A 25,840-nucleotide genomic window follows, 5' to 3' on the forward strand; every position below is an offset into this window, starting at 1 on the left:
AATAGTTTCACTGTAGATTATTTTTCCAGCAAATCTGTTTTCCTCCAAATTTGAATCTGCCCACACATTAACTGGATATACTTCAGAAGGATGCTTAGGCTTCTATTATTAGAATATGAATTCTCACATATAATAGCAATTAGAAATTAAATACTGCAAACGTCCATTGTATAATGGTTCACTACAATAGCAAAATTTAAATCATATTTTCTCCTTGCTATTTCAAAACATTACCATGCCACAGTCTGAAAATAATCAGTAATTCATCTTGAATAAATACCTATCTATAAATAATTGTCATTTTCTACATCTGATTCCTGTCCCTTCTCTTCAACTCTTCCCTGTGTCACTAATTCACCATGGATTTTAAGTTATGCCTCTTCAAACTAGCAAAGAGCTGTTTGATGCAAATATTGAGTGCTTTTGCACTTTCTAGCAGCATCAAAATTAGAAGCTGAAGTGAGCAGAGAATATGTGACCCAAAACAATTTCATGCACCTAACAGCAAGTAACAATTATTGAGCAAAAACTCAGGAGCATTTTATCCAAGAGATTATCTTCAAGAACTCTTTTCTCTTTGAAGAACAGTAAAATGTGAAAATATAAAAGAAAAAAATTTCCAGTCATCCTGTGAATTTGATCTTGGTTCAACAGCTGGAAACCTTACATCTCTCTTACACTGGTGATATCAAATGGTTAGAATGACCATCTGCAAACACAAATATTTATAAAACATCTTGAAGTGATGAAACACGGAAGTTTATACTACTGTTAAATGTTATTCCCCATAGTACATTTCAGAGGGGAACAACTCTTATCTTTCAGTGAATCAACACGAGCTGGAGGTGGCCCAGCCAGACAGTTTATTTGAAAAGTCCTATCTCCCTCATAACTTGAGCCTTCAAGTAGTTACTCTCAATTTGACTGTAAAGTTCAAGGTCGTTGTGTAAAAAGAACTATTCCTACACCCCAAAACATGATTTTTCCATTAAGACACATGCGACCAAACTCTTGTTTGTGGATGTCACATAGCAGACAGCGGAGAACTCAAATACAGCTGTGAAGAGTTTCCCTCACGGCAGCTGACAAACACTAGTTTTTAACCAAATGAGAAATTCTTGGTGAATACTGAGCAGCCGGACACTGAAGACATTATTCATAAATAGCTTGTCTTTGAGCAGCAAAGTGTGTTTTGAAAAAGCTACTGGGCTTTTTGGAAACAGACTGAGGCCACTTAACTACACCTTTTATGCACGTGTATAGAACACCAATAGCTGACAAAATTCCCATGCCCCACTCCTTTTGGATTGAAGACATTACAGTTAATTTAGGTGATGAGAACAGGTAACAGGCTTGTGCTTACCGTCTTTTTGTACAGCACTGCCAGGTGTTTCACAGTATAAGCCAAGGAGGGATGATCTGGAGCCAGCGCTCTCTTCCTGATGTCTAAAGCTTTTTCATAGAGTTCCTCTGCTTTGTCATAGTGCTTCTTCTCATTGTACAAAGCTGCCAGGTTGTTCAAAGACTGTGCACAGTCTGGGTGGTCAGGTCCCAGGACTCTCTCTCTCATTTCCAAGGAGCGCTTCAGAAAAAGCTCTGCTGTCCTACAGAACACATTTGTTCAGCAATATTTTAAAGCAGGAAACATCTGTACAGGCTGAAGTGACTGTTTGAAACGGAACGAACTCGGCCTTGGAAACTGCACAGATACTGACATCTGGTAATGGACTTCCCTTGGAATAAATGAATGCCAGATCAGCAATTCATTACGCAGTGAGGAACTACACATCCCAACCATGGCCCTACTATGGCATAAGAATGCAGACAGAGAGCTAGCTAATATATTCCCATGCAAACCTGGGAGTCCCCCTGCAAAGGACTGAAATGCCAGTCTAGCAGATTTGTGCAAACATTACACTGCCCGAACAGTTGCTCTTTTCTTTAATTCAACCTATATCTTCAGTTACGCAAGTAATCCTTCCTTATTCAAAACACTCTACTGACTTCTGGGCAACTCCTCATAGCAGTCACATACTCCCACGGATAAAGCAGTAGTGGAATCCAAGGTAAAGGTTCAGAACGCACTACGTGTTCTTGAAGTAGCTTTAAAAAATATAAAACGTTATTTCAGGGTTCAGCAGACAGCTTTCATACCAAAGGAGGAGAGACTGGAACAGGTTTTACATAGTCACGAGCTAGATTCTCATAGCAGAATTTGTCTAGAAGTGACAAAGTAGAAAAGACTCTGTGTAACGTGTTTCCCTATCAAAAGAGCACATTTTATCTCCCTAAAGTAGCAGGCTACTATTCCATTACAGATTTACAGCAGTTCCTCTATCACACACAATGGGTGATCCCCACATAATATTGGCAGCATCCACTATAACTAGGCAGTTTGTCATCCTGACACATGCACAAATTCTGTGTGACACTATTCCCAAGAGGTCAACTTAGTAAATTGGAAAAATCCATTTCGCGTTAGAGAAAAAGATGACCATTTATACACAGAACTGTAGGTTCAATTCTGGAGCTCTTAGACAAGCGTCAAAAGGTGTTGACTCCATGTAAGGGCTCGACGATGATGTGTGATAGAACGTATATCAACTAATGAAGTGACATACTCTTCTACCATTGATTTCATCCGAACTGCATCAAATGATCAAAAAATTCAATCTTGGATTGCCGATTCAGAACAGAGCCTCAATATCCATTAAAAAAATTACTTAAACCTTCCCTAGAATAAAGTTTATACTTTTGCTCACCTATGAAATAGTGGAGATACGGTTACTCTAAAAAGTAGATTATGTTGGACAGGAACTACAGATGAATAATGTGGAATATAAAATGATCTTGTATGAGATTAGATAGATAACACTCCTCTACGATCAATCACTTCGGTGTGACTTCTTGAGGGTAAAATGACGAAAAAACCCACATTTCCAACAACTCTTAAAAATCAATTCCTTCACTGTAAAGGTCCTGCATTTAACAGAGATTCTGTGTGCAGATCCTAAATTACAATATACTTCTGTAGTTATTCAACAACTACTGGTGACAAAAATGTCATATATAGGAAGAACATAAAAATACTTCCAGAAGTTACCCTGTGCTTTTTCGCTGTGCACTTTCTTTCTTCTCTGAAATGATTCAGTTTGGTAGAGTGGGATTCAAGGTGACTTTACAATTCCCTCACAACACACAGTTTTAGACTACTCTGTGGACTGAAGAAATTGATGTGAAGAGTGGTTAACCATGCAATCAGAACTGTTCTGCACCTTTTATTTCCCTTCTTCAATATCCCTGCTTATCTTTATCTGCTTTGTTCTGCTCTGTCTTCTTTCACCCTTAAAAGGGCCAGCAGGGTAAGAGCCTGAGGATTACAAGTACTGTGACTATTCAACTCTTGATTTCTTGCAATACTGGCATTTGAGTGAGAAAAACAACAATCCTGCTGTTCAAGGATGAACACTACAAAGAAAGGTCATAAAACAGTGAAGCTGAGTAGATGTGGCATAAATTTCCAGAGAGAACTAGTATTTGCAACGAGGGTTAGTTAACTTCAACTATGGGACACCAATTATGACTGCAGGAAATGCACTGACTTACTAAATACTCACACACTAACCGCATCAAATCTAGTAAATATGAGTGAATTTCACAGTAAACAAAACCCAGTAGAATGAATCAGGGACAGGAAGATGAGTATTTGATCATGTGTCTACATTTAATGCTAGTTCTCGGTGCTTTGCCTCCATTCAGATCTATGAGAACACTCAGTGGATGTGTCACAATTAATACAACTTACTCAAGATTATTCTGCAGGTAATAGAGGACTCCAAGCTCATTGAGGGTTCGAGCATTATCTGGTGTATCCTTTCCTAACGTCAGCTCTTCCAATTGCAAGGCTCTCTGACGCAGGAGAGCAAAGCCACACTACAGCAAAGCACAAGGTAATGTAAGCCAATCACCATCACATTTTACATTTACAACTGAAGACAGAAAAATCAAAAAAGACTCAGTTTGGTGCCAAAAGAACACAATAAATCTACTTAAATTGTTTTCAAACTGAATGGCACATGGGCATTCTGCTTACTTACAATCTTAACAGTGAATTTCACCAAACATACTTCCAGGAAATTTAAGTTACTGTGCTGTTGTACAGCTGTTTTCCCTGTATCGTACATGCCAATTTGCTTAAACTCCGCAGTTCAAATAACCAATTCAGATCAAATTCTTAAGTTTATAAGCTCAAAACTTAAAATCAAGTTAATCTCCTATCCTAAATGCCACATACAAATATATATAAAGTATTAATCAAGGCTTTAGATGGATCCTTGTAAAATGGGCTGCCAAGCTAATGCTTACATGCAAAGTTAATTACAAGTAAAACGTACAGCCATTGTTACACGCTCAGCCTAGTCTTGGTCTTTGCAGTCTCAATAAAAATATTTGTGCAGCAGAACTCATTACAAAAATGAACAAAATCTTCATGATCCAAATTCCTTTGTATTTAAGCACTGTGGAAATAGGAACATTTCTATGGCTTTTCACTACCTTCATTAGAGCTATAACTAGGGCTCTGGAGTTTCTAGCTCAACGCTTATAGTACAGGCACTACACGACAAACAAAGCCTTAGCTCAAGAATGACAAGAGGAACTCTCTAGCTGAAAAACACATAAGAAAAAAAAAGGAAGAAAAAACTCAGTATGACACCTAATATTAGTGGGATTATCTAATGCAGTAAGCGCTGTGTTCACCAGTATTTGTAGCATAAATGCCCCAGTTATTCTGGAGAACATCTTTTTCCATTGCCACTTTGAAAGCCAATTTTATCAGCAATAATTCTGCACCCCTGAAACACATATATCTACTATTTCTTTTCTACCTCTCTCAATCCCATACCAGTTGTACCGATGCATCTCTACTTCCAGCAGAATTGAAATGACAGTTACCAAAGCTGCTGCTAAACTACTTCACTAACTTATGCCCTCAATTATGAAAAGCACTGGAGCTTTGTCAGCAGACTCACTTTATCATCTATTTAGCCAAGGCCAAACATGCCCTGCACTTTTTTCTTAAATATTAAAAATTTCCTTACCAGACTGCCTTTCCGCCTTGCTGCTTTTTGGCGTATTTTGAAGGACTTTTTCCTCAGTTGCTCAGCTTGTTCATATCTGAAAAGAGTTATTGATGGTGTTAGTGTAGCATCACCGAGTATTTTGGAAAGCTCCTAAGTTACTTGAGTTTACAAATTTAAGCAGATTTTAAGAATCTGGGGGGGGGGAAATCACACCTCTTGTCAAAAGATAAAAATGTCCAAAATCCTTAGGGCCAGACAATGCTCCTGCTTTATCTCTAACTTGCTAGGAGTCTGTTGTTAAACTAAGCACAAATGTTGTTCCTTACTGCATGGCTTGCTACAAGAACACACAGGGGATGCTCATGGTTGCATTGGAAGTTATGAAACTCCAAAGAAGAATCAAAGAAACATTCTAGCTTTAGGAAGAAAATGTCTGCTGTTATTTTTGTACCACCTCCACATGAAAGAAAAACCCCAGTGTAGTTAATCTTACTTGTTCTGCTTCTGGTATAAGGTTGCAAGTGCATCAAGTTCGCGGGCTACCCGAGGATGTTCAGCTCCATAAGCATTTTCAGAGATTTCCAGCGCCTGTTTATACAGCTGTTCAGCATTTCCAAACTTCTTCCACTGAACATAAACTCCTGCTAGCTGGTGGAGCGACTGCGCCACCCTTGGGTGGTCTGGATCCAGCGCAGTCTCTCGAATCTCCAGAGACCGCTGCAGAGGAGCTACAGCCTGTAACAACAAAGTTCGGAATGTGATGGCGGCAGGCAGCATCCTGTATGCTACAGTAATTTAACAACCACAACAGAAATCACACACTGAGCTCTGCTGAATTCGCCTCCTTGCTGTTACAACAATCTCTAAATGTACTCACCTGACTGAGAAGACCTAGGTCCTTAAGAAACCGTCCCAGGGTCTCATAAAGATCGGCCAGGCAGATCATACTTTCCTCTCCCTCACAGCTTTTTTCGTATTCTTTCAGAGAGTCAAAATACTCAGCTGCCATAGAGCTCTTATCTTTCCCAACCAGCTGCCAGTAACTCAGCAATTCTGCAAAATGTCCCCTGTTTTAACAAGGAAATAAGAAGCTCATCTTATCTCTGATACCCCTCTATTCAGACTGATGCTAGCTTAGAAGAAAAGGGCCATATGCATGAATTTTGTCTTTATGCTACAAGGTCTACAGAGGCAATCCATGAAGGCTAATGCTGTTCAACAGCAGCATTTATCCCTTTTACCAACCCCCAGGTGTAACATATTAAAAAAAAATAAATAATGATTTATATGACAATTGCATTTAGCATTTCAGCATCTACTATTTAAGTTCCTTTAATCTATATCTCCCATTTCCTGATTTATATTGACAAAAAAATTACTCCAAAATGTCTTTAATTGTCAAAGCAGTGGCTACCTTTGTACCTTTTGTAAAGGTTTTGGGATACGAAGAGATTCAAAAGACACTTGTGCAGCTTTTGCTTATCACCCTGCTGCTGGAAGAGCCAGGGAAGTTCATCTGCACTTCTCCAAGTCACTCGGTCTCGACTATTGAAAGAAAAGCAAATCAAAATTAAAACTCCGAGAGGCCTAACAGAACTTGTCAATTTGATGTGAAAACTAGGCAAGCATGCAATTGCCATACCTGAATGTCTAAACAGACTACTACAAGACCTATGTACTCCATTTTCACACATCTTCATTTTAATTTCGCCCAGTTACTCCAAAGGAAGCTGCTCCCCGCTCCCATAAGGGCTGATCTGTTCCTGCCACCAGGACTACAGCCCTGCAGCAGCGCATTGTCCCTTTGTGCCTCCTTTGCCTGGTGCACTGTGGCCCTCTTGGCTTTCTGCTACCCAACAGTGCATGCTCTAAGAAGCAGTAAGCAGTAGCCCACAGCTGGACACACTAACTCAGGACTGTAAATGCAAATCAGTTTTCAATCCGGATATGAATTTGTAGCTTTTCAGCTGTTCTACTGGATCTCCTCTTGTATATGTGCTAATTGCTTGCTGAATGCAAGGGGTCTTTTGCTGCTTCTTCAAGTTCCAAGCAACCTCAAATTTCCAAGCATTTACTGAGTTAAAAACCCACATGGGGTCAGTTACCACAAAATAACTGATGCGCTATAAATTCACGCGCTACCTTTCACATTATAACTTTATTATATGCCCATTCCCCTTCATAGTCCTCAATCTTTTCCAAGATTAAAAACAACTTATCAATAATAATAAACTGCTAAACTGACAACTAAGGTTTTACAGAGTTATTTTGCCATAATAATTTACTAAACTGAATCAAAGAAGCTATATGAAGAAAACAAAAATATCCATGAGGCATAAAGCCTGCAATTTAGCACACCTTGAGAAATTCTGACCTACCTTAGCTGCATGGTGAAATACTCCACTAGTTTTTGTCTATAGGCAGAAATAACATTTTCACCTTCTTCCATATACTCTACTCTCACCATCTCCCAAGCCTGAAAGAAAGTATAATTGAGCGAAAGAGAATGCATTTCATTCGCTTATTAAGTGCTGATGATACACAGGGTGCTATGAGAGATTTCTTTATGGAACACGTCTTGTGTTGCAGAACTGAAAATCTTTCTATGACAAAGGCACTACAAACAGATTGTCTTATATTAGACCAAAGCTCTGGTTATTCAGATAATATTTCCTTCTCCTTCAATTCTGCTTGTTTTTTGTGGTACTAGTATTTTCTAGGACACATGAGGTTAACAACTAATAGATCAGAAATTTCTGAAGGTTTGAAATGCCAAGTTTTCAACTGCTGAACACTACTGATCAATACTGGTATCACAGCTCTAGTAGTTTTCAAGGTGATTCTAACATCTGACCAGATGTTAAGTAAAATGGATGAGCAAACACAAACATATCATGGCCTACTTAGTTAACAACAGAACTTATCTAAAAAACAGGAGGGGCTTACGGGGTGGAGTTTCACTTGCACATGTTTAGAATGACAAAATTTACCTGGAGGTGCTGGAACTTCAGCAAACCACAGCCATATGTCAGTAAACACATTTTGTGCAGGCTGTGAACAAGCGAGGCTAACACTGCAGAAGACAATTCAGGGTAAAGTTCCATCAGCTCTGACTCACTCACACCATTGTGGCTAACACCGATGACACACAGTATCTACATAAAGCAGAAAAATTATTTTATACAGTCAGCAATATTTCCTGCAGAGCTTAGTTATGCTGAATTTCCAAGAAAAATACTGTGTATTACTGTATAACTTTATATGCCAAGGGAAAAAAACCCTGCCTACACAAGTCCTTTACCTCTTTTGTCCTCAAAGAACAGTCCTTGGTGCTTATGGATTAATATCCTAATAGATAAAGCAGTCTGGGACAAACAAACAGCTGCTTAGACTTTCCTCTAAAACGCTGGGGAAAAATAACTACTTTATTATAAGGAACTTCCGTCTCAGTAAAATACGTTGAAGGTCTTATATTGCCAGCACCAAAGAACTTCTATCAATTATGGAGTATCATGTTCTACTCAAAAAAAATGTTCCACACAACAGGGAAATTCTGCAAAGGTAGAAGAGGAATCAGAAATCTAATATGCACTGCCCTGTACTCACAAGATACCATGTTTTGATTACATTCACCATGCTTAATGTAGTTAGTCATTGGATCAGGGTACTGATCAGCAAGTAAGTGCTAATTCTGTATCACATCATAGTGAAAAAGTCCTTTTTCGTGAGACAATGACATAATCGAAATTTAACACAAAGCAGTCATATATTCTAGTTACACAATAGATATAATTAGATTAATAAAATTGTCCCTTCTATACTAATAATACAATAATCTCCGAATCATACATATGAACCAACATAAATTTATATTTACTTTTAACTTCAGAAAAACTCTTTACACAAAAGAATATACATTACCTGTAGAAATAGCGACTCATTCTCAGCTTACCTCTCTCAAAAGACTTTTCTCTTTATCACTCTGCAATGATTCTTGAATTGATCTCAGAACAAGCCTGTACAGTGACACTGTGTCTTGACACTGGAAACACCGTTGAAGGGTTTCATCAATATTTCCTGTATTTCCAACACTGAGCAGAAGGACAAAAATGGCATGGTTTAGCAGATTAAATTTGGCTGAGCAAGATGAATTGAAACTACTGAAGAGCTCTGAATTCCTACTGGGTTTAAAGGGTGCACAGCACCTAGTGAGATTAAACACAGAAGAGGTCAATTCCTAAAGCCACCTTCTGTCATACTGTTCGATTTTTCTAAATAATTGCAACATTTTTATTAAAAAAAAAAGTACATTGCATTGTTCTTTCCTCCAGCAGGAGTACAGAATAAGAACATCAGGTTGGATAAAGATAAAACTACATGCTGCTCTTTCATTTAATGCATTTATAAAGCATGCTTTCAGGAGTAAATAAGCATTCTAGGACATAAGACAGAACGAAAAAATAATGAAAATCAGTCACCCAGATTAAATTATCAGTGTATCATTTTCTGGGAGTCTCTAAACTAAAAATGCATGTTTCTCAACAAGATGAAGTCTAGGTTAATAATAAATCAATGCACTTATTAAGTATTCTCTTGCACAAGAGGGAAGATTAATTTTCTCCACATCAGGAATTACAGGGAAAGTACCGTATGCAAGATGTTGAACTAAACAGTTGCTGAACTTCCTTTTAGCCTTAAAAATCTATGAGGCAAAGTGTCTGGTACATCAGTAAATACAACAGACTTGAATTAAACTGTGTAACAAAATAATACCAACATTCTCCAAATACTTTTAAAAAACATTGAAGCAACTGATATACCCAGAAATCCGAACAACAGAAAAATAAAATAAAAACAGAAGAACTGAAAACAGACAGATACAACTATTTGGATTCACTTAGTAGCAAAATGGCGATTGTATACTCTCTGATTTTTCTTCCCATTGCACTCACAGTCGGTGAAGGGGGAAAACTTTGTATACTGCTCTGCTGCTTTTTCTTAAAAAGATTCATTCTATGTTAAACGAATGTATTTCAAAATGCTAACAAACCTACTTGAAGTCTTCTAATCTAGTGATGAGCATAATAATTTCAAGATCATCTCAACTTACCAAGCAATGGTTTTTCCCAAGAGAGTGACATACAAAGCATTGCAAGTTGTGGCAGAACGACAATGTCTCTCAAGCTTCTTCTCCTACAACATTTTAAACAAAATCTGTGAGCCAAGATGAAATTAATCATACCATACCAATAAAATGTTCACTGTTTGACAAGAAAATAAAAGTTCTAGATATGCTTTATCTCTAACATCTGAAAACTATGACATGATAACTAGTGCACAAAATACTGCATGTTTTTCTAGCTACAGGAGCATATGAGTGGCAGTTTCCTTTTGAATTTACGATTAAAAGAGTTAGGATCTAAGCATTACATCTCTCAAGATGAGGATTACCTTACAGAATCAGTCTCCAAGGCAAAGAAGTAAAATATTTTTTTTCCCCACTCTGCCAATCCTTGTTACAGTATTATGCAATACTAAACCTTCTATTGTTCTAAAATAAAAGAGCATGTTTACAGCAATATGCGCAACTGCACTCGTTTTACGTTAATAACTTATGCTGCTCCATCTGTGTTTCAGTGCTATGAGCTATGGTGTAAAAATACTCAAACTGCATGCTATCTTGACCAATAGTATTTAGTTAGCTAAATAAAATACTTTCTTTTGGCAGCTGCACTTACTTCATCTTTCCATGTTTTCATTAAAAGTTATACCAGAGTAAGGTACTTTAGAAGAACTACAACAGACATACCTGCTCTTTAGTCAGTTTAACATTTGCAGAGTTACATTCTGCACTAATGAGAGATTTAACATCTTTGGAATTCAGTGGATCAAGATGAAGAGTGGGCCACAACCTTTGGTAAGAGAGAAATCGTATTCAGACCTTATTAAATAGCACACAAAAGGAAAAAAAGACATCAAAGTTCAAGAGCTTTTAAAAGATTTATATCAAAGCAGTAATTGAAGCTATTCCCCATTACTAAAATTCTAGTCATCCCAAGTCAAATTTCTACTTTTAGCCTTATCCTGGATCTACATCACGGTATTGTGGCTCTTGATGTGCACCTGAATGCATTTAGTATCCTTTATATAGTCATATGGATAGATCCAAAACAGTAAAACAAAAAGCTGGTTTCCCAACAGCTAAAACCTGTCCTCATTGCAGTTACAGAGAAGCTTTTTGTTGTCCTCAATAGTTGCAAAACCTTCTTCTATTAAATCTCCAGGTCTTGACAAATTTGGTGGTTTGCTCTTCAACGAGTAACTAATTTAAAACAATAATTATAACCCAGGCTACTTTGAAACATCTCAGAAATGCAACATACCTCCAAGCCTGTGGACACGTTTCTACATTCACTGATACAATCACTCTCACATTCACTGGCAGTGGATCTATCAGCCACTTCATATGCTTCTCAGCTTGCTTAAAAACAAATTCTGGTTACTTATACAAAGGTTGTTCAAAACAATGCCAGAAGCTGATACGTTTCATTAACTACACAGTTCAGTGAAAAGAGTCTTAAATTCGCCAGTGCCCTTAATCTGTCCATGATCTGGTTCTTGACACAGTATTAAACGATCCATTGATATGTATCAGCATTACTGTACATTAAACAAAGTGAACAGAATACTATTGTTGAAATATTCACATCAAAGACTAGGCTATTCACACACCCAGCAAGTCATCTCACAGCCTTGAGCCTTTGGATAAATAAAGTAACTAGTTTGGTCAAAAATTAAGGCATTAAAATAAATTTAGTAAAAAAACCCCAAACAAAACAACCCAACACAAATTTTATCTATAAAAATGAAAGACTATTTTACCTCATCTGCACTTTTTGCAAAATTAGTGTCTGTGTGTGCTCTCTAGAGCAAAGCAAGTTTAATATTTCTGTTACATAGATATAGCTCAGCCTATGACAATAGTCAAGGTTTCCTTTAGGCTGACAAATGGCAAATATTTTGAAAACATACCTGTATTTGGTCAATAGAATCAATAATTATAATAATGCTGCCTTGATGACGTGCAGAAAGCTTTTCCAACCAGCGGGGAAATTCTTCCAGAAGTTTAGCTGGATCCAAGGTCAGAGGTGACACTAACCATGAGTGTTGCATAAGCTGCAGAATTACAAACATACGTAACAAATTCTAACTTAAAAATCAACTAGGATAGTTGAAGGATGTCCTATAGACGTAAGAGGGGAAAAAAAAAATCCAAAGCTTGATTTTGGGGCAATTTTTCATGCAGGATACTTTCCTTCTAGTATATGCAGAAAGCTGGCATACGCAGAACAAAGAATATTTACTGAACTCATTGTGTAAATTCTAGAGAGATAACCTGAGTTTACACAATGTACAAAGAATTCAGAGACTTAAAGGACTTAAAAGTTACACAGGTTAAATAGGCAGACTTCTAAAACACATGAGAAGTTTGCAAGGACAGCACAATTGATTTCATTTTTCTAAAGGTTTTAGTCCTGTGAGGTCCTTAATGCCACCTTGTGAAGGAAAAAGAAAGCTCAGAGCTTGGTACAATAAAACTCTGCACTTATTCCCCACATATCTAACACGCAATTAAAAAATAAATTAACATAGGAGAGAGACTAGTCAAGGAACAATATGCTGCCAACTGGCGAATACAGCCTCAGGTTTCTGAGCACATCGACAGAAGACGTTACCACCTGCCTCTCTCATTGGCCAGATGGCAGGAAATTTTGGAAGAAGCTTGTATGGTTTTATAAGCCATCAATATAGGTCACTGGAAGTATAACTGCTAATGCCAATCTATTATGAATATCCCAGAGATGCTATTTAATTGATCTGCATTTAAGTTATAGGATCAGAGTCCCTCCATTCCATAATGCCATACATTTGTATTACTCTTAACCGATGTAAAAAAACCTGCAGAAATGTTTTATCTTTTGACACACACAGGCACTTTCCAAAGAATCATGCAATGCAGGGTATGTAATAATACAGTATACCTTTAAAGTAAGGCGTTTAATTATCAGTGCAGATTCTGAACTAGTAGACATGGGCCTCCCAACAAAGTGATAAAGAATTAGTGTGTTTGGTGAATGCTTCTGTTGCAATTGAATCCTAATGAGAGAAGTTAAAAATAAAAAAAAGCACTTAACAGACTATAAGATCTTCCACATTTATCTCACAAAATAGGAAAATAGGATACACATTTCCTGAGCTATAACTGAACTTTTTATGCCAGATTCCATTTTTGCTCTGCCCAATACTGATAGCCAGTAACTGTGCCCTTCCTGACACTGGATAGTCACACGTCACTAAGCTTTTAAGAAGTAGCGACACTATCACCTTATTTTAATGTCAACAAGTTTTGTCCCAGCCTACAAGTGACCATAAAATGCATTTCTATGATAAATTATTAGGTCTGATCTTTCCTTTACTTCAGTTGAAAAGACTCCAAAGGACCCCTCTTGTGTATCAGAGAAGGGCAAGACTATTGAGCTACTGAAACCGCTTATTGATGCTGTGCAAAGACAGATCTGTAAGGCGTTGCAATTGGAGTCAGGGAGATTATAAAGGCAGCCCAGATAGAATTAGCTACTCAATTACTACAAATCTTTCCAGGATGCTTCAATAACTTCAGCACTTTGTAAATGCTCCCATTTTACCTCTAATTAAACTGATACAATGTTTGAAATGTAATGGCAATTTTTTTCTTAAATTATATTTGTACCAAAAAAACAAATTATATAAATTACCATTTTGACAGTAGTAGAGATTTCCCAGAGCCTGGTCCTCCTGATACAAGCAGAGGGGGAATTGGTGCTGGTGCTGCTACTAGATCATTTAGACGTTCAAAATACTATAAAAAAGAAACAATCATTAAAAATATTCCATTGTTTAAGAGAGAAATATAGTGCTTGGTATTGTAAACCATCTAGATATAAAATGCATGTCCAGATTTATTAAGGTAAGGGAATAACTACTGAAATGCAATATAACACAAATGGAAATAAATTTTATAATGAAACACTTAAACCACAGACTTTATTATCTCTTTTAAAGAAAGTGTAAAATAAATAAACATTTTTTTCCAAAATTCTATTTAAAATTGAACTTCCAGTGCTAATAAACTGAATTAGTGTTACTACAGTAAAGCCATTGGGTACTATGTTTGTTCAGGCTTCCTCGCCCCGCTCTTTCCCCCAACTACTTCACTGCATTGGATATGGTTGCCAGGACAAAGCTGTCAGTGTTGGCATCTGCCATGAATGATATTTTGAGGCACTAAGAATGCAAAAGAAAAGCTATCTTTCACCATATGAACGCCCAAGAATGTTGTTAGCAGAGTTCTGGATGACAAAAACAAAACCAAACATCACCCTTCATCCACTTGGGAGAAATATTTTGTCTGCAAAAAAGAAGTGGAGGTGCATTAAGATACACATAGAACTATGTTTAATTTATGTTCTCCTCACATATGTATGGCTGCATGAGGAGATATAGAATCTTTTCATTAGTCATGTCTGAAAGACCTAACCCCAGGTGTCAAGACAGAGCTCAGATTTCCTCAAAGACAAAAAAAAAAAAAAATTCAGAGCCTTTCCTATTGACAACCAAAGCCTAGGAGGACACCCTACTTCTGGGACACTGTTATCATGCTTTTCTCCAGTGCAGGAACAACTGCTTCTTCATCAAACAGATAACAACACACACCACCACCACACAAACCGGCATCTCTCCCAGAAAATAAATATGCCATCTATACAAGACGCATGGCTTCTTCTAGCCTAAGGAGTAATAGCCTCAAGAATGCTTTCAGACAAAGCTGCTTCTGTAGAAGTACATCTTGACTGACAAGAGACGGAAATGAGTGATGGCTTTCTCTTCATCCGTATACACCCATATACATTTCCAATGTACTTACTTTCTCAAATCCCAGCTCACATGTTGAATTAGAGGCCTGCTGAAAAGCTTCCATCTGTTCTTGTTCATCATGTGCGTCCCACAACACATCGCCAAAAACAACTTCTTCAGGAGCAGTGGACTCTTCCTTAGTGCCCAAATCCTTGCCTTCTAATTCTGTTGTTTCGCACCCCAATATATCCTAAGTAAAAAGAAAACTACATGGAAAAAACTGCTACTATAATTCTTACCAGTGCAAGCACATTTAGTGTTATTCTCAATTCCACTGTATACCAGTGCAGCTCTACTAACACTAATATGCTAATTTCTTTTTAGGCTAGCCAAGAACATAAGTAAATGAGGAATTAGATGAAACCAAGTTAACTCTGAATGCACAGATTTCAAGACATTGGTTTTAATCTTCTCATAATGGAAGCAACCCACCAACAAAGAAGGATAAAGAGAGAACGGACTATGCAATCTTTCCTTATCCTATGATATGGATAAAAATAAATTAGAAAAGAATTTAGGCCACTGATAGATCCCCTCCCCCTGTTATTTCTGCATCTGTCCATAAAAGCACTGCTCAGTTTTGGGTTTTATTTTCCACTTGCAGATTTCTTTGCCTGCCCGATATTAATGATAAAACACAGAAAGATCCTTTGAATTATATCTAAGTAGCATATGGTAATCACACTGACATCATTTAAGATCATAAATCAGAGTAGGAACAGAAAAAGCTGAAATGCATCATGCACTCTACCTGTTTAATTATCTTTTCGACACAATTATAGATTTCATATGCTCCTTCCTCCACACCTCCAAAATGATCAATCATCTGAAAAAGTAAACAGCAAAGCATGATGCAACTCTGAACCCAACTGGGAACAGTATTTAGGACTTCCAACAAAAACATTCTGGAACACATTTAAATTCCATTTTGCTGCATTCCTTAGGTAGGATTCATTTTGCCTAAGCTTTTAAAAGCTGGGCATCTAGTTTCAGCTGTTCTCAACAGTTCTCTCTATAGAGGGAAATAAATGCCAACTGATCTATTTTCAGAGGGCACGAATCTCTCTGAAGGTATACTTCTTTCTTTTCAGTGGCTACAGAGGGACCTTAGATAAATAACTTTGCTGTTTAAATGGCTAAACACAGGTGAGAAATTTTATCCTTATAGCATAGGGATTTTTTTTCAGTGAAAATGCAGTAGCTTTTTTTCTCCCCTGCTAATGAAAATTTCATAACATTCATACATTTCAGTTTCGATCTGCTCATATAACGAGCATCCAGAGCAATGAGCGTAATGCAATTTCTCCTAAAATCTGGGACTACTACCACTCAATGTTGTTTATAGCAGGATAAGCCTTTTAAAATTCACATCTTTAAAATGCCATACCTTTGCTTTGTTCACGTAAGAAATTTGCTCAATTAACTGTTGCACTGAGACTGAACTGACTCTGCCATCCTCCTTTCTGTGGTAAATTAGCCGAGGTTTTTCTTCTGGATTTCTCAAGAAGGCTTCTTCACAGTCCTCCAACAAACAACTAGATTGGAAATCAGCATTCTTGTGCTATATTACACTGCTGTAGTAAACACTTCAATCAACACAAGCTCCGAAGATGGGTTTCACTGCAAAATCTAATTCAAAAGTCATATCTATTTACAACAAAGGGCAAGCAAATATTTCAGCAGAGAACTTAAGATAAACCCTGAAGCAAAGAACAGCTAACAGAGAAATTTATGCTACTTGTACCAAAAACATTAAACCGATTTATTAATTTTTATGATTATTGCTTTGTAAATTAAAAGTTGACCTTCCTGACGTACCAATATGCAGAGCGAAAGGTAATTGCCTTGCATGGAAAGAAAATGGATTCACACATAATGAAGAAGCATCATATACATGCTCTGCCAGCATTTATTTGAAGGCTCTGTTCTATACCTTTTCAGGAAAAGTCCTTTAGTATTTGTCAGATGTAGGGCAGTCTTTTATAAAAAGAGTTGAAAAGGAGAATTACGCACCTCCAAACGCAAAAGCAGTTTGTATTTATATATGTGAATGATATCCATGGATATCATTCCCAGCAACCTATTGCTGCTTCACAGAAGGAACAATACAACTTGGGGATGCTGACAATAGCAGACAGGATCTCTCAAATATCTTTATATGAGCACTACAATTTTCATCATAGTTTTTCTAAGACAAACTCTCTAAGTTAATACTTTTGGCAGGAATACTCCTTTGTGTTTTTTTTTTTTCTTGTGTATTTCATTCTTCTTGTGACCCACATACACAAAATTGGGTTATTTGGCAACAGTATCCCCTTGGATTGTCAATATACCCTCAGCAGCTGACATTATCTTCCTAACAGTGTAAATATATGGCAGCTCTAGTTCAATTCCTCTAAGAAAACAATTCAACGTCTTCTGTTGTACCTGGCTGTTCCCTGAAGCACTTCACTGTTGTAAATCTTAGCTACTAGCGTCTTAAACCAGCCTTTAATTCTCTGCAGACAGATGTTTTATTTACAGAAACAAGAGGTCTGGTTAATACAAGAGCTCTAATAATACAACAGTATCTGAAATCCCTAGAGTTCAAAATCTACCCCTAATATGAAATTTAATGCATACCAGTATTTTCAGATTCTTGCATTCATACAGGTGTTTTGGAATGACCACTCTGTGATCCTTATTATCGTCTTTTCTAACCCCTTTTTCTCTCTTCTTCAGCAAAATGACATTCCTCCCTCATCCAAACATCAAAACCAAACTCTGCCCAAAATTCCCAAATGCGTAACAGAAACAGTACTAACACAATCCTAAAAATATCCCTAGTTTGGTGTTTTTCATTTAATAAGTTATGTTTCTTCTTTTAGAATGTTAGGAAATTAATCACTGAACAAACAGAACACGCTGCATTACTATTTGTCATAAAACATCATGACTTCAGTAAATTAAGCTGTAGAAAGCTAGCACAAGGTACCACACAGGAGAGCCATGAAGTCAGTCCAAAAATAGCCAAAGACAGAAAATAATATGTGACAGACTAAAATCAAAATACTACAGATGGATGTAAGCCTAGATAATCAAATGAAAAACAATGAGTACAATCACACCAACCATCCTGAATTCCTAAGACTCCAGCAATACATGACACACAGCTGCACTTGGAAAGCAAAACATTTCTGTATTATGAAGACATCTTCCATGTTGTATTTTAAGGGAATCTGTAGCTACAATAAAAAGGAAATGATACAAAGATGATGTATTCTTTTAACTGTCTGCACTAGCAAACCTAAAGTTTGAAGGAGTATCACTGTGAAGATACTAGCTTAGGAAATGTACTGAGCAAAGCATCACATGTTTTTTAATAAGCTATGCACACTGCATAAATTAGCAGTCTGGAAAATACTTACCTTGGCAAAGTTAAATGCAGGAGCAAAATGACTAATGAACTTTTTTCAATTTCCCATTTTCTTACATCCTTAAGAGGCCTTTCATTTTCTGATGAAAAATGAACAACTTGAAAGAAGTACCCCATTGTTTCACACATTCTATGAAGTTTTGGTGAGTAGTTCTGAAAGCAAATTTGAATAACGGTGCTTTATTACTAGATCTGCATAGCAATCTGCATAGCACTAAGGACCTGCTAGTTTCTTTTCCCTATGCAGTTTCTTCCCCTATAGTCCTTGGCAGTACTTCACTCACTTCACTGAGATCAGGCTACATCTACTATAAGCTTTCAAGAAATATTAGACAAATTTCTGAATAAGTATCACAGTGGAAACAAAATAGCATATAAATTCACTTAAGTTTGTGAGGTACTCACTCTAATGAAGATGTTCACTTCTGGCTGAGTCTCATCAGTACTAATAATAAAACATCTTACTGTGTTACTCCACAGAGAGTGGGAAAACAGAGGAGTAACCTGTAATAAACTGGCGACAGCAGCATCCCAATCATCTGCCAATGAAAAAAAAAAAACAAAATGAAGTCTAGAGATGTTCACATCTGGTTACACTGCATAACAGATAAGTCATCGCCTCTTAACATTATGAATACTACATTATTTAAAACAGTAGTAACATTTTTACTCAACTATTTTGAGTTTAAAAATTTCAATTTAGGGTACCCATATCATCTGATAACGTCACATAATTTGATAACGTGGCAAAACAACAGCCAAATATTTATCAACATATTTAACAACAGTTAAATATGTTGATATTATCATTACAATGATATTTCCTTTAAATAAGATTGATGAAACGTATCCACAAAAAGCAAGCTGATGATAGTTGTAAAATAAGTAAAAATATGCAGGAATAGTAAAATCACTCATTATCAAACATATTTTTTTCCTCCAGATCTACGCGTATTTCAGTTAGACCATGTGAATAAATAACAGCGAAACATTATGGGAACTTCCTCTTCAAAGTTCAGTGCTCTCTATAGTACAGTATTGTATATCAATTCCCTATAGAATCAATGAATTTTAGAACTTTCTTAAGTTCTTCATTTTGTGGCTGGTCATTTTTTTCAATTCATTTTTCAAGCTAGGTTCACCTTTCAGTACCACATGGTGTAATGAAAGGCTTAGTGTGTGAAGCTGGAGCCACCACAGAAAAGACCCTCCCTTTCCACTTTACAGGCACAGACTTCTGAATTAGAGCCTGAAGGATTGAAGACAAGAGGGAGAAACTGCCAGCAAAGTCAGCTTTATGCAGAAGGGGTTCCAGGGCCAGGCAACAGTGAGGGAAACCAGAGCACCAGAAGACAGTTTACAAAAGGCCATTTGGGTAACAAAGTTCAAAAGCAACAATTACTGATAACAAAATATCTAACACTGATTCATGTAACAATGCATACGTTCTGGTCTTGCAATCAGATTTCCATTAATGGCCCCCTAAAGAGACTCAAAACCTACGCAAATCCAATGAAAAAACAGGGATATAGTTTATTCTAATATAAATGTAACATTCATACTCAGTAAGTAGAGAATTAAAATAAAAATGGAAAGAAGAACGCCAGCAGATACTGAAAGAAAGATCACTATCTATCTTCCTCAGTCAACATAAGCAAAAAATGGTATTTGGTTTGCTCACAACAAAGCACTATTCACTGTGCTGCAGTGATTTTAGTAAACAGCATACTGTAGTCACCAAATATATTAAACATAACTTAGCATGTACAGCTACAGTTCCTTTTACTTTTACAAATAAGAATTCAAAATAACCCTTCAGTCAAATTACCCAAGAATGGAAGGAAAAGGAGCTAAGAAAGGACACTATTACTTAAGAATGGATTAAAAAAAAAAAAAAGACAGACACTTATAATCCCAGCAAAACAAACCACCATTACTTACCCCTGTTTATATTTGCAAATGGTCCCTCAACGTCTATGGAGCTATGAGCAAATTCAGGCCCTCTGAAAGACTGCTGAAGTTGCATCATACTACCCATGGATGGCTCACTTCCCAAAGCTCCTCCATTCCAGTATTCAGACTGTGCCCCAGTAGCTAATATTGGGGAGAAAGAAAACAACTCTTAATTTTCATTAAACAAGGCAGTTTTAAACACTCCAGCTGAAACCTACTGCCACGTGCCACTGATCACAATTTTTTCTCCTATAGCAGATTTGCTCACACCTTTGTGTGCTATAGTTCTAAACGGGCGCTTGTCTAAAGTTAATGAGAAGCCATGCTGCTAAAGGATGAGGTTATTTGCTAATATTTGTTTTTATATAGATTTCTCACATTAGTTGGGTTCAAATGCTGACTCGCACTACAAACCAGGAAAACACAGTATTGCTGCAGTCATTTTACGCACACCACAAAATTGTCAGCTTTTGTTCAGAAATGTTCCAGCACTGAAAAGGTATAAAGGGGCTGTAGGCAGGATTGAAATATCTGAGACTATCTGTACCACTGAAGTTCATCAAATGCGTAATTTCTATGCAAAAAAGCTGACCACTGCATTTTGAAACATTTCTACTTTTAAAGACTGTATATTTATACTCCTGCCACGATGTGACTGTTGATATATCTCAATAAGCAAAACAAAGGTTAAGCAACAGCACTTGCACATGGTTTTTCCTCAGTAACCCTTCACGATGCAAGAAGTAATGGTGGCCATCCTTAAGAGTGTTCAAGTTCTAACTGTCTGCTACAATTATTGCTCTACTTTGAATCACTTAGAAAGACAGTGGACTGATCACACACCTACCTGAATCCTTCCCATGTTATCAAATGCCTCTTACAGTATATACAAGGTTTTGCCTTTTATGTAATTAAGTTTGCTAGGGCTTCCCTTTCAAAAAATTCTTCCATAAAATGACCCTTTTGGTCAGTTTATCTTTGTTAAATGTCTAACCTTGCTATTCTGAAAACCACAGCAGCTGGGACTGGCATACTTCATCCACAGACAGTAAGTCTATCTAAGATTCCCTCTAGTTCAGGTGTGCTTTTTGGATCCTTTGGAACATGACCTCTCAGATCTAGATTCAGAAAACTCAGAAAAGCCTAGACAACTTAGAATTGTTCATGGAACAATTTAAAAAAAATGTTCAAGTCACCGTGTCTAGACAGTGCTCTATTTTCTTCATCTGTTCATTTGTAAAACCAGAAATGTGGCGTTCCCACAATCTAAACCAAGTTTGTAGAGTCAGCTGCTTTTACCCTTTAAACTACTTTAAGTTGCTTTTCACCTGGATTAATAAAACTTTTTTTCAAAAGTACATAAATATTTGTCTTGTGCTTTTCTATTCAGAGACTTCAGTCAAGTTCCAACACAAAATGCTGGGGATTAAATTCTCACCTGTAACATCTGTACAATTATCGTCAGAATCAGACTCTTCGGGATCAAACACTTGGATTCCTTGGGCCTGGAGTCTCTGAAGTTTTGCTTCTAGCTCTCGTTTGGCCCTCAGTAAGTCCTGAATCTCATTTTCTTTAGTTTCTCTAAAAATCTATGAGCAGGAAAGAAAAAAAAAAAAAGAAATACAAACCATAAATCTTTTAAAATTCAATATCAGTTCCTGAATTCATGTTATCTGCTTTCAATTGGAAAAATAAGTTTCTAGCGTTCGCTCATCAGGCAAAGGCATGAAAATGTGAACAAGAAGCCACTAAGAACCACTAAATGAGCAGGAAAACATAGTTTAAAATGATCTATTTTTAAAATTTTACCATTTTAAACCTTAGCATACTGTTCTGAAAGTCAGAAGTCTGAATTAGCATAGGAAGTTCACTAAAAATGGCAATTAACTTTCTTCATCTTTTAAAGTTTATTGTCTTCTAAAATCACTACTTGTTAATTTTTTTTTCAAAGGTTCCCTTTTATTTTTCCATGTATTTTTTTACATATAATCTTGTATTTACTTTTTATTGTTGTGGACATATAAATTTCCTAAGATAGAAAGCGATCAAGCATCTCCAGCTGTCCTGTTTGTAAACTACTACCGTCACATGGGAAAAAAAAACCCATGAACCTAATGAACCTAGATTTAAATTCAAAGAGATGAAATCTTCTTCAAGTCTCATTTTCCTAAATAAGGTCAAAATGAATCCTGTTTTTATATATCTGCCAGCCATTAACACCTGTTACAATTAAAGATATCAAGAATCTTGCAAGAAGTGCAAAACCAGGATGTATTGCCCCATTTTGGGTGGTAGAAATATCATCATCTAGAGCAAGGGAAAGCAGAAGCATCAGCTTGGCCTTTCAAGTCATCCCTCCAGAAAGTGCAAAGGCTTTTGTTTTTAACTGGCTATCATAACTTAGCAGCCAATAGAGATGCACCTATACACACTTTTCTTAATGTAAGCTAGAAGTGTTAAACATTACAATGCCATATACAAAATTTATTCAGAAATAATGGAACTCTGCGTTTACACATTCCTTCAGCATGTGTCAGTTTGCAGCCCATGTTTTCTTGTGACTCCCAAATATGAATATATTCCTGTGTTGAAATAACGCAGGAATTTAGTTTAAGATGCATGACTGCATGTTCTCCTTTTAATATTTAAAAAGTTATTTTCTATTTTTTTCTCATAGCTTTACAGAGAAGTTCTGGTAGCATTATCTTAAAGGACATAGGCAGCCACAGCTACGATACTCCACTTTTTTTTTAAGGAGCGGTCCTCATGAAAGCTATGGGAGAAGAGTTCACTGGGGGAATGTGATCCAGTGATATCTATCTTCTTTTTGGCCATTTTCCCAGGAAAAGAAAAGTCAAGCCATACCTTGAATTGCCTTTTGACCTTGTCTCGATCATGTTCAAAAGTAGCAGCTCTCTCCATGGCTTGGTATTTAGCTTCTAATGCACTTTCTTTCTCTCTAAGTATTTTCTGGTAAGTTTTCTGAAGTGCCTGAAAACATTTAATATAGCATTTTTTCTGAGTGAAAGCAATCGCTGATAAAAGGGTTTAGATTACTTCTCAGGTCTGACTACAACATTATCCCAGCATCTTTGATCTCGCCTTGCTCTAGGAATGACGTCTGCGCACCATGGCGGTCCCTGTCCCCAGAGGAACACCTTGACCACATCCAAACAGCTCACCAGGATGGCACTGGGGCACGTGCCACCTCCCTGTCACCTCCCTGTCACAGCTTTCCTGGGAAGCGGGACGAGCCCTTAGCATCCCCCTCGGCTGAGAGGGTGGCGGGAACTACCTGCAGCTCGGCCCGCAGCCGCTTGTTCTCCCTGTCCAGTTTGGCCTCCTTCTTCACCATGGAGGCCACCTCGTTGTTCTTGCTGACGCGGAAGATCTCGTACTCCTTCTTCAGGCGCTCGTACTCGGCCATGCACTCCAGCTCCTGCACCGAGGCCGTCGACTTGAAGCTGGCCCCGATGAGGCCACCGGGCCGCGAGGCCCCGACGCGCCGCAGGGAGCCGCGCAGCAGCCGGGCCTTGGGCTTCACCTCCACCGGGATCTCACAGGCCTCGCCGCCACCGCCGCCGTACGTGTCCTCGATCACCTCCCCGACCCCGCCGGACGGGTTCACCAGGGACGACGCCGTCCCCATGGCCGGGGGACGCCGCAGCCGCGCCCGCTGCCGGGTGAGCCTTTAACACCGAGCGGAGGAGCCGCTGCCTCCGGCAGGCCCTGACAGCGGGGGCATACCCGAGGCGGAGCGTTCCCGGAGGCGGCTGCTCGCCCCGGCCAGCGCCCCTCACCGCTGCCGCGGCCCGTCCAAGCCGCAAGGCCTTTCGAGCCGGCGGGCCATGGCCCGCTCCTTGCGGCGGCCGGACGAGGAAGGGAGGGAGGAAGCCGCCCCGCGGGCCACCGCCTTCCTTCCCTCCCTCTCCCCCTCCCTCTCCCATTCCCGCCCCGTCCCGCGACGGCTCCCTCCCGGGCCGCTCCATGACGGTCGGGAAAAGGCGGAGCCGCGGCGGTGATGGTGAGCAGGAGGGTGCTGGCAGCGGCCGAAGGGCGGGTATCCGCTCCTCTGAGGAAAAGTGGTTGTTTTTTTGTTTTGTTTTGGGGTTTTTCTGATTTTAAAAACAGGAGCTAACCTGAGGGCACGGCAAACCCTCGTATTCCCACTGGCACCATCCCAGCGTGCGCCGGTGAAGCCTCAGTCCCGACGGGCCCTGCCGCCTGGCCGGGCAGTGTCAGCCAAAAAAAGTGTCCATTTTCCTTCTCAGAGAGCAGGGCCCGACAGGGTCCCTCCGCTGCCTCAAAGGCTGCAGGCTCCGCCGCACCCCAGGCTGGTCTACACATTTATAAGGCCCAGTTCTCCCCAGCCAAACGGTGACACAAGCTTTTGTGTGGAAGAGACCTTGTCAGGGAATTATGTCTCTCAGCACCCTAAAATAGTGGCCTTTGAGACCAGTTGGCATGCTCCCAAGGAGGAGAACTGAGAAGAGATGGTAGTGGATCTCCTAAGAAGTGCTGGCTCATGGTGCCACGTCATGCCCGTGTTTGGTGCCTGCACCTCGTGCTGCCTCCTGGCCTCACCTGACAGTTGTCAGTTCTCTGTTTGAAGACCGTAGACCTTCCCTTTCAAGAATAAGGCGGTCCTAGATTATCTGCCCCTTAAATTTCTCTCTCTGCCTCTTCAAAAAACCCCGCCTGGGGTCCTTCACCCATCCTGGGGATTTTGGAAGAGCGGATCCCCAAGGCTGAGGAGAATGCACATTTGTTCCCAAATCTCAGAACCTGCCCTACCATTGGCGTTAAAAACAAAAACGTCACTACTTTAAAGCAGATTTTACCTCATGTATGTGCCAAGGTTGTTAGTCATGACTGGGGGAGCCATTTCCTCTTAACAGGAGGAAAAAGAAAATCTTAGAAATATCTTTCCAGTGATACGTCTTTGAATTTCAAAATCTATTGGAGGGGGAAATTACTTCTGTGTACAACAGAGAAAAGGTGTTGTTTTATTTCCCTGAGTAAAAGCTCTGGGATTTAGGAATATGTGCTTCTTACCCTAACTTTACCCCTTTGTTTTCATGAGGAAAAAATTCTTGTCTGAATATCATTTATGGTTACATTGGTGATCTATTCCAGTTAAACCCCATTTCAGTGAAAAAGATGGATAAAGAATATATGACGATTGTGGAAAGAGGAAGAGTGCTACTGTGTTTTCCCTAATATTGACAATAACATAGTGTGCACAGTATGAGCCTGTAATTCCGTAACAAAGCAGGGCTCCTGATTTCTTCATTTGCATGTTGGTATCAGGCTGTTTCTCCACTTCACTGCTGTTTGAGCTCTGGGAATAATTAAAAATATGTTCATGCTGGTGCTTTAACTGAATTATTCTCATATTCTGAGTTTGTGAAAGTCAAAATCTCCAAGCTTTAAGCCT

At 38.5% G+C, this 25,840-nt stretch overlaps 1 protein-coding gene across 2 annotated transcripts in view; it reads right to left on the reverse strand.

Moving 5' to 3' along the window:
- Positions 1 to 24,334, reverse strand: part of NPHP3 (nephrocystin 3) — a 28,110-nt gene extending 3,776 nt beyond the window's left edge. Inside the window, exons 1-24 of one of the 2 annotated variants that reach the window (XM_063325314.1) lie at positions 23,699 to 24,334; positions 23,269 to 23,394; positions 21,842 to 21,992; positions 20,392 to 20,544; positions 18,856 to 18,989; positions 18,443 to 18,603; positions 16,423 to 16,570; positions 15,787 to 15,861; positions 15,046 to 15,225; positions 13,877 to 13,980; positions 13,124 to 13,238; positions 12,114 to 12,257; positions 11,465 to 11,562; positions 10,891 to 10,993; positions 10,192 to 10,274; positions 9,034 to 9,172; positions 8,072 to 8,236; positions 7,460 to 7,557; positions 6,504 to 6,626; positions 5,959 to 6,148; positions 5,575 to 5,816; positions 5,100 to 5,175; positions 3,806 to 3,933; positions 1,364 to 1,604 (exon numbers count right to left, since the gene is read on the reverse strand). In XM_063325314.1, the coding sequence (XP_063181384.1) occupies positions 1,364 to 1,604; positions 3,806 to 3,933; positions 5,100 to 5,175; positions 5,575 to 5,816; positions 5,959 to 6,148; positions 6,504 to 6,626; positions 7,460 to 7,557; positions 8,072 to 8,236; positions 9,034 to 9,172; positions 10,192 to 10,274; positions 10,891 to 10,993; positions 11,465 to 11,562; positions 12,114 to 12,257; positions 13,124 to 13,238; positions 13,877 to 13,980; positions 15,046 to 15,225; positions 15,787 to 15,861; positions 16,423 to 16,570; positions 18,443 to 18,603; positions 18,856 to 18,989; positions 20,392 to 20,544; positions 21,842 to 21,992; positions 23,269 to 23,394; positions 23,699 to 24,052 (3,531 nt within the window). In that variant the 5' untranslated portion in view covers positions 24,053 to 24,334. The remainder of the gene's footprint in view (positions 1 to 1,363; positions 1,605 to 3,805; positions 3,934 to 5,099; positions 5,176 to 5,574; positions 5,817 to 5,958; positions 6,149 to 6,503; positions 6,627 to 7,459; positions 7,558 to 8,071; positions 8,237 to 9,033; positions 9,173 to 10,191; positions 10,275 to 10,890; positions 10,994 to 11,464; positions 11,563 to 12,113; positions 12,258 to 13,123; positions 13,239 to 13,876; positions 13,981 to 15,045; positions 15,226 to 15,786; positions 15,862 to 16,422; positions 16,571 to 18,442; positions 18,604 to 18,855; positions 18,990 to 20,391; positions 20,545 to 21,841; positions 21,993 to 23,268; positions 23,395 to 23,698) is intronic. The other variant, XM_063325315.1, reaches the window with a different exon arrangement.
- Positions 24,335 to 25,840: the final 1,506 nt, after the last annotated feature.

Source organism: Chroicocephalus ridibundus, chromosome 2 (assembly GCF_963924245.1).
Source record: "Chroicocephalus ridibundus chromosome 2, bChrRid1.1, whole genome shotgun sequence".
In the NCBI taxonomy this organism is placed as follows: domain Eukaryota; kingdom Metazoa; phylum Chordata; class Aves; order Charadriiformes; family Laridae; genus Chroicocephalus; species Chroicocephalus ridibundus.